This window comes from Vicia villosa, linkage group LG2, assembly GCF_029867415.1.
Source record: "Vicia villosa cultivar HV-30 ecotype Madison, WI linkage group LG2, Vvil1.0, whole genome shotgun sequence".
NCBI classification, from domain to species: Eukaryota; Viridiplantae; Streptophyta; class Magnoliopsida; order Fabales; family Fabaceae; genus Vicia; species Vicia villosa.
The window spans coordinates 135434488-135443295 of record NC_081181.1 but is presented as its reverse complement, the minus strand read 5'-3'; the positions used below and the strand labels follow the sequence as shown (position 1 = coordinate 135443295).

General features: G+C 37.3%; 1 protein-coding gene across 1 annotated transcript; it reads right to left on the bottom strand.

Annotated features, from left to right (window-relative positions):
• Window positions 1-1361: 1361 nt before the first annotated feature.
• On the bottom strand, window positions 1362-6300 carry LOC131652197 (uncharacterized). Its single transcript, XM_058921993.1, has 12 exons — window positions 5968-6300; window positions 5689-5870; window positions 5400-5475; window positions 4193-4481; window positions 3980-4089; window positions 3803-3850; window positions 3501-3710; window positions 3148-3243; window positions 2339-2475; window positions 2118-2256; window positions 1777-1965; window positions 1362-1685 (listed from the first exon to the last, which is right to left on the bottom strand). The coding sequence occupies exons 1-12, from the start codon at window positions 6162-6164 to the stop codon at window positions 1661-1663; spliced, it is 1698 nt and encodes a 565-aa protein (XP_058777976.1). The 5' UTR covers window positions 6165-6300; the 3' UTR covers window positions 1362-1660.
• Window positions 6301-8808: the final 2508 nt, after the last annotated feature.

Sequence of the window (8808 nt, the reverse complement as noted above, 5' to 3'; positions counted from 1 at the left end):
CTACGCAGGGTTTTAAAAAACGGTCCGCAACCGTGAAAACGGCTGCGACAAAACGGTTTCTGCAAGTGCCGATACCGATACGTTATCACCGTTTTTTATATTAAAGAACAAATTATAGTTAGTTCACACCGCGACGACCGCAATTACACATGTACCGACCAAAATCGCAAAACCCTTTACACGACCGCAACGCGACCGTTTTTTAAAACCCTAGCTAGGACTAGGAGCAGGGGCCGGCCAAGCTGCTAAGGGATTTAGGCCCTTTAAGAAAATTTGTATTTTATGCATTAAAAGGTCCAAAAATGAATAAAATCATTTATGTACATAAAATCTTGCAAGTTATTAGAATTCTCATATTCATAAAGAGAATTGACTTTACAAGCTTGATTCATTTATTTATGTTCCAAGAGGGGAAAAAATTATGTCCTATTAAAAGACACTCTCGTAACATCTGCAATAACATTGAAGAAAAATAAGGAAGTTGTTTATGCCCGATCTATATGATTTAGTATTTAATTTGGTAAGAATATATGCCCAAGAGTTTATTTCTCTAAAAATTTAGTGGAGGGAGATGTTTCAATCCTTATTAGATAATTTCAAATTAGCTCCAAAAAATTAACACAGTGTTCTTCGTCACTAACTAAACACCATTGAGAAATTCAGAAAAGGGACAAGAATTACTGAAGCTTGCATCCCAAGAGAGAGTAGTATACATGTTAAAAGTTAAAAGAGTTTGAAGATGTGTACGTAAAATGTTTGACAAGTACACACTAGACCACCATAACTTGCTTGTCTCGAGTTAGTTAGTTAATGCACTGCCATCAACATTTAAAGGAGGTTGCATCAACATTTAAAGGAGGTTGCAGGTATCATTGTCGCCATGTTTACAAACATATTTCTCTTGGAAGGGAAAATATTTCAATTACCTAATGCTCGCTGTTAGATTTGATGTTGCAAAAAATATTGAAACAATCAAATTGTTGTTAACTGTGTTTCTTTAAAGACAAATTTATGCTTTTTTGACCACCACATGTTTCACATAATTAAAGGAGTTCGGTTACCTACCACAAAAGTAATATTTTGATATTTTCAACCTAGTAAAGCCATGAAAGAGTTGTAAAGCAAGCTTTTAAAACCTTGATTGAAAATAAGAGAAACCTCAAAAGAATCGTCTTTAAAAGACATAAACAAATGCCCTTAACTAACTAACAGTCCAACTCTTTCATCAAAAAATAAATAAATAAAAGAACCAACAATCCAACTCGCAAATTTAAATTAAAAAAAAAAAAACTCTAATAACCTACAAAATTGTTACTCTTAACATCCCTCCACAAGCTAACAAGTGAAAAGGGTTTCAAAACTTAAACAACATAGGTCGATTATCATTTTCTTTCGACAACTACATGACTTTAACAAGGAACCTTACAAATTTGGATTCAACATGGGCAAACCGAGGTTTTCATACATGAGAAATATGTAACTTGATCAGAGACTTTCGAGACATCAAATTACTCGCAAATTGTAAATATTAAATATACAATAGCAAATGCTTAACATATTAAAAAAGATTGCCCGCCGCAACTTCAACACAACTAATAAGATCAATAAATAAACATATTGCTTCAAGCCTCATTGGCCTTTCAAGCAGTGTTTTCATCAGTCAGTGCCTTGAACGGTTTCTTGTCCTGAAATGTCGACTTTCTGAATCAGTATATCACAATTTAGATGATGAGGAACAAACCTCAAGGCACAGGAAATGAAAAACAATAAATTTACCTGGGAGAACGAGAATAAGGAGAGCGCGATCGAGAAGGGGAATGAATGCGAGAAGGGGACCGAGAACGGTTGCGAGAAGGGGACCGAGAACGGTTGCGAGAAGGGGATCTTGAATGAGAGCGGGAACTAGAGTGATATCTTCTTGAACCCCTGCTTCGACTTGGACTTCTACTACTACGCCTGTATCTTCTGCAATTAATCAAAATACTAATTAACCAGAGGGAAAAACAAAGCCCATCACCCAGTGTTGAGAAGTCCCCAACACTTTGAGGGTTAAGGTGCTCTACTAAAGTTGCACAAATTACAAATCCTAGAGTATACAAGGTGTGATAAATAAACACCTTGGTGGGGAACGACTGTAACTTCTGCTGCGGCTGCGGCGTCTATACCTACTCAATCGACTAGTTTCAGCAAGTTTTTCCTGCCTCTGTCGCTCCTGCTCTCTTTTCTTAGCTAGTTCTGCAGCAGTATCTTTCTTAACTGCAAAAGAAAAATAATGCTCTGCGTCGGAAAATGTTGGAAGTTTATTTGGTTTGCAGTTGAGATATTCGAACAGTCATACTTTGTTTGTTTAGCTGTTTGTTCATGATCCTTTTAAGTCTCTCTTGAGGAGTTTCTTTCTTCTCCCCTGGTTGAGGTTTTAAGAGCCCTCCAGAACCACTTGCCTTTAACTTCGCTAATGCTGAGCCTGAAGATGTGCTGTGGTAAAGACAATAGCAATAAGCAGACAAATAAAAAATAAATTTAAGAAATTCAGATTTTTAAAAATAACTGAAACAAATATCCCATTTTAAAAACAAAATTCCAAAAGAAAAAACTGAAAGAAATAAAGAATATAGATTAATTATATGGTACCAATGATCAAATGGCAGTATTATTATTTATTATCTGATTAATGAATATAGAATGGATGTTGAAGCAAAATCTAACGGTAAATAGAGCATAAGGTGTTAGATAACTGACACAGAATACTAAGGCCTGCATTTGGAGTGTACGGTGTACATTAGGAAATGTGGTAATACGGAGCAGAGGAATCAACCAGCTAAGGACGATTCAGACAAGGGGGTTCATCTAGTAGTAAGGAATTGTTATAATTATTATGTTTATCTTTTAATAGGTTGTTATTATGTTCTATTAGTATTTTGGCATATTTTTATGTGGCTGTTTTCTCTTGCTATCTGCATTGGCAGAGGATACCATTTATTGGAAACCTCGTCTCTTTCGATTAGTCCAAATTTGCTGAATCACTTTTATACACCTTTTATATATCTTGAAGAATTCAATCAAGTTTTTTCCTAACAGATGGCACCAAAAACAATCATTTTAATAGAAACTCCATTGACATTCCCATGGCTGGGTGATGTTATATACCTTACAGATGGCTTCAAGACTTTAGCACCTTTATCAATAGATACACCAGAAGCAGGATCGACATGCAATGCTTCGAGAATGCAACCAGATGACGACCTGCAAGACAGTAGAGGTATCAGATAAAATAATTGTAATATTTCCATGCAGCTACAGGTCTTAATGCAAAATGCAATTCGGGGAACAATGAGCATCAAATAGGAAGCCTCGTCCATCTTCCTCTTGGCTACCCTGACAATCCTAGATATATTCTTAACCACAAAAAATTAGCTCAGGCAACAATATGGGTGATATGCTTCGCAGAGAAAAGACTGTCCAATCTATCTTGGCAATAATTAAAGGTCCAGTGCTCCGACCGGTTTAGTGTATCAACTCGAGATGTAGGAGATCGCGGTGGAGAAAACCCTTCACGCTTAGTTGCATCTGCGTCTCCAGAGCCCCCAAATTCAGTTATGTATTCTATTTTAGGAGTCATTGGTTTGCTTCGGAGAATATCATCAGAATGACTGCTCCGTGAATGACGCTTTGCATAGGATGGGGAGTAGGACCGTGATCTGGACCTTGACCTGTAAATTGGAAAAATCAAAAATACCAAATAAAATTTCCTTCATAAGAGTCAAATAAAAAAGAAAGTGATTATGAATTGCTAATGCTATACCTTCTAGAACGAGAATAAGCTTCGTAAGTAGGACTTTGCCTAGATTCCCTGCACATATAAATTGGGTCAACATTAAGACTAATATGCAAGAACAATCATCCATCTATTTGTAAGGGGGAGCATAATTTCACATATTCTTTATTCAATCTGAAGCAGAAAAATATCAATATTTTCTACCGGTAGGGGTCATGATGTAGCACACGAGTTCCAGATGTCCGGGTAGCATCTCGCTCTCGCTCCCTTTCAACCTGCGAAGCCTTCCTTCTTTCTTTACGACTCAGTTTCCTCTATAAAATTTATAATAAAGACCATTCAAAAACATCTATATGGTAATCTCTAAATAACAGCAAAAATACTGTTCATTCAATTATCATGAACATTTCCACTTACAATTGCCGGATCCCCTTTGATAATCTCCTTTTGCCTTTTTTGTTCCTCCTTGGCTTTCTTATCCATGTAAACAAGCCAACCATACCTTTTGACCCCATATTCTTTGGCAATCACCTCCATTCCTTCATCATTGCTATCATCACTGTTAAACTCTTCATCATCCTCGTCATCTTCATCTTCTTCATCATCATCATCTGAAATCTGGGATTCCTCTTTGCCATTTGCTTCATAAGAAAACCCAACCTGTGAGTAAGATCCCTTGCTTGGAGCAGGCTGTGACGTATTAGATCTACAAATGTACATGAAAACAAATAAAATAAGTTTATGTCACTATGTGTGAATAGAAAACAACATGTCATATAAAGCTGCCAAGTATAGATCTACAAAGTACAGACCAGTTCAAACCAAACAAGAACCGACAGATAAATTCAAAATCAAAAAATAGGATAACAAATTCACAATTGAAGGATAAATTGGCGGATCACAAAGTCCAAAATTATTTAAAAGAGAAATGGGGTTGGACCGAGTTCCCCTTGTTAGAGAGGGGGACTAAACTTTATAGAGCTAATTTTCAGCTCATCAAAGCTGGCTTCATTTATCTCATCATCTCTTTGGATTCATAGCAAACTTACAACAGATTTGCTCATACTATATGGTTTGTGACTGCTAATTATAATGGAGCAGATGTGTTCATATTGGGACGCTCCATGCATATTTTGCATCAAGTGTTACCAATGTGAGGATAATATTTACTACGCTAAAGAGCCTGGTCATTTAATGAAAGCATTTTGAATTTTTTATAAAACATTGAACCACTGTTTTTTAGGCATATCTAGGAAAAAGTAACCATGATGTTTTAGACTCACCCAAGTTTAGATAAAAATAAGTTCGTAGAGGCATTGACTCATTTTCAAAATCTAGAGTTGTAAACTCATAGAATTCTACTAAGACAACTCGAGCGTCAGACAATAATGGAAATAATGACTCGTAAAATAATCAGTAGTTCTTGGAAGCACAATATTGTTAGCATGTCTTTCTTAACCATCTGATTATTTGCATTTAGAACAAAAAAACAGCCGCATAGCCAAACAGTTATTTACAAATTTATTCTTATATATCACACGGTGCATATACAGATATATAAGAATGCATCAATGCTTATGACATTAAAAACTTAGTTAAATATAAATGGAAGGAATCTTCCAACCTGTCTGATGCAAATGGAGCAGTGGCTTTGGCCTCCATTTCTAGATTTACATGTTGCAAAGCATCCTCATCGGTAACTGTTACCATCAAAAACCAAGTTTGTAATTTTAGCTTCAAATTTAATCCCTGGATTTCAGGTTGGCTTCAATTCTAGAACCTTTTACATTGCATTGTTTTACGAGGAAAAAACAATGTTGAAAAAAGAGAAGAGATACAAAAAAAACCACAATAATCAAACTGTTTATGTTATGAGAATCAAACTCGTCGTCAAGAAATAAAAAAGTACCGACATCCTCTACGGCGATGCTTTACTAAATCCCGATAACGCTCAAAATTAACAAACTCTTCTAATTCTTCTTCCTCCTCCGACTTTTCCTGGACGCGCCTAAAACTACTATCCCGAATGAAATCAAGCAGAGCTCGTCCATCAAATCTGTCAATCAAAATATCCTGTTTCCCATTCCAAGGTATCCTGAGAAACAAATGAATTGTAAAATAATTTTTCATGAACATTCAAAATTGAATTGAAAAAAAATGGAAAAGGAGAAGAAACAAAAGAGAAAACTAACAGGCCCTGTTGATCCTCGGTGGCTTGATAAAGTGCGTCATCTCGATAAGCTCGAGCACGAGAACCAACGACCTGGATTGATTGTTGAGGATCTCCACGCCGTTTAGCAAGGTAAATCGCTCGTCTCTGTGCTCGTTTTCGAGCGGCGTCCATCATGTCGTGGACCTTCTTCTCCGACCTTCTTGCCTCGTGCCACATCTTTCTTCTACTTCTTCTTCCTCTCGATTGAAATGGAAAACCCTAGTTTTGTTGATTTCCGATTAACGTGATGAATATTGAATTTCACTGGTAATTGATTTTGTTTTTCAGCATTCTTTTCCCATCTAACTCTACGTGGTGATTTCTTTCTTGGACCTCGAATTGCTGCTAGATCCTACCTTAGGCCCAAACAATAGTGTTCAATTGGGCTTAAAGTAATCACTTCAGCCTAACAGAAACAACAAACAGTCGCATTAATTTTTTTTTTCTCAACCCCAATTATACCTGGCACCCCATTAAATTCTTTAACACCTTAAAGAGTACAACACTCACTACTGTCTTAATACACGATTATCGGTGATTATACGCTTGCTATCAAGCATCACCAGTCATCAGCAAAGCCTTTCACCTTTCATGAACAGGCCTCCTAAATAATCTCGAAACACCATCGTACAAGACTTCTCGTCGTCATGGGTAAGCCCTCACCACCAAAACGTGTTATAAACTTACTGAGGCCTCAAAGTCTCCCTGTCCTGAAGCCTGATAGGGGGAACATGCACATTTGTACTTTTTTTACCAATACAATGGGGCCTACCGTGGGGCCCCACTAAAACTGAACTGGGTCACATCTTCTTCTATCACCATCACACTTCCTATTGTTAACTTTCACTCCTACATTTAGTCACTTTCAAATATGGCTAATAGGAGAGCTTCATCTCCTACGCTAGAAGGTACTAGCGGTAGCGGTGATGTCGACGCCCTGGCGGAGATGCATGCCGCCATGGATAAATTACGCTGTCATAATTAGACGTTGGAAGACGGCGTCCACATAATTAGACAGCAATAACAACATCCCAAGCTCTTAGAGGAAATAGAATTGATGGACCCCAAACCACTCTTAGACAAGATATGGGGGTTTCTATCTCTGAAGGTTTCAAAGCTCCTTCCTTAGCAAAGTTTAATGGATGCAGCAATCCCTACAAACATGTTGCCTCCATTAGTAGGAAGATGGCCATCATATGAGCTCCCAACTCTTTGAAGTGAATGTTGTTATTTAGCACTTCCAAATAGGCCTTCATCACTCTTTGAAGTGTAATTGCTTCTTTGTCGAAGGAGGCTAGAGATCCAAAATTGTCTTTGTCTTATTTTGGTTGATTTCGGTGCCTTTTTTGTGTACGATGAAGCCTAAAAAATCTCCTACATGTACACAGAAAGCACATTTTAGTGGATTCATTTTCAATCCATATTTCCTCATTCTTTCAAAGGATTGTCGAATATGATCCAAATGACCATTTTCATATGAGGATTTTATCATAATATCATTAATATATACTTGCATAAAATTTTCTATAATATTCATGGTGATAAATTCCAAGTATATTGCTAGTTTTTCCTTCATAGTTCGATAAAACCATATTGTGTAGTCGAAGATGAGCACCACGCTTTCCCATCCTTTTGAACAAAGTATGATGCATTAGATTGACATTTGCCCTCATCGACAAACACCTTGTTCTTTGGCATTCCATCTACTTGTGCCTTTATGAACAATGGTTTCAGATGGTATATCATTTATGGACTTGGCTTTTCAAAAACAGCCTTTTGCTCTTCCACTACACCAGTGTTCATGACATATTACCATAATGGTTTCTCACTATACGGTTTGTCTGGTAGGAAATATTGATTAGCTTCAGAAACCTCTAACTCTCGATCATATTCAGCAGGTAACACCGACACAATGCCACAACTAATGACAAAATATTCGTCAAAGATATCTTTGACCATTTCATCCTCTGGGAGGGGATTATATTCAAGATTTTATTCCTTAAGGGGGAGTATATTATGTACTTTGTGTCAGAATTATCTCCTTTTTGCTAAAGTAGCTACCTTCATGGCCAACCTCTGATTTGCTATGATTTTTTCATTTTCACTCAACCTTCCTTTTGGGTAGTACTTCTTCTGTTCACGAGTTTCGACAACTTTCCATTGTGATGTCGAAACCTCTTTCTCTACCTTCTTATTTCGTTGATAACGCCTGCTTTGCGTCCTAGTCATGGGGTTTTTCCCTTGTAATTAGGAGAAACGACATACGCTTTTGATTTGCCACATTTCTCTTGAAATTTCACATATTTCTCTTGATCAAGAACCTTTCACTTAGGTCTCTTTCCCTTTTTATGATTCATATGTTTCACCCACTTTTCTTATGGGGTGTTTGGCGGAGGACGAAAAGTCTTATGTCGAGACTGTTGGAATTGCCTCCTGTATTCCTCATTGCATCGAGGGATTCCCCTCTTGACGAACAAAAATCTTGGAACTAAGGATTTCCTTCCCTTAGGAGTGTCGCACGCTCGCGAAAATAGACAGAGTCGCCACCAATATATTTATCCCATAAGGGAAAGGAACATCAGAAAACCTATAATAAGGATAAGAACGAGGTCCTTCGACCAGAGATAGGGTACGGGAGTCGGTTACGCAAGGGGAAGGTGCTAGCACCCCTCACGCCCATCGTACTCGATGGTATCCACCTATGTTTGTTGCTACCTAAAGGGTGTATAAATCTAAAGCTTAATCACTAAGGGAATGCATGCAAATGAAAGAAAAAGAAACACGGGGAAAATAAGGTTTAAATAGTTGTGCTCGTTCAAGC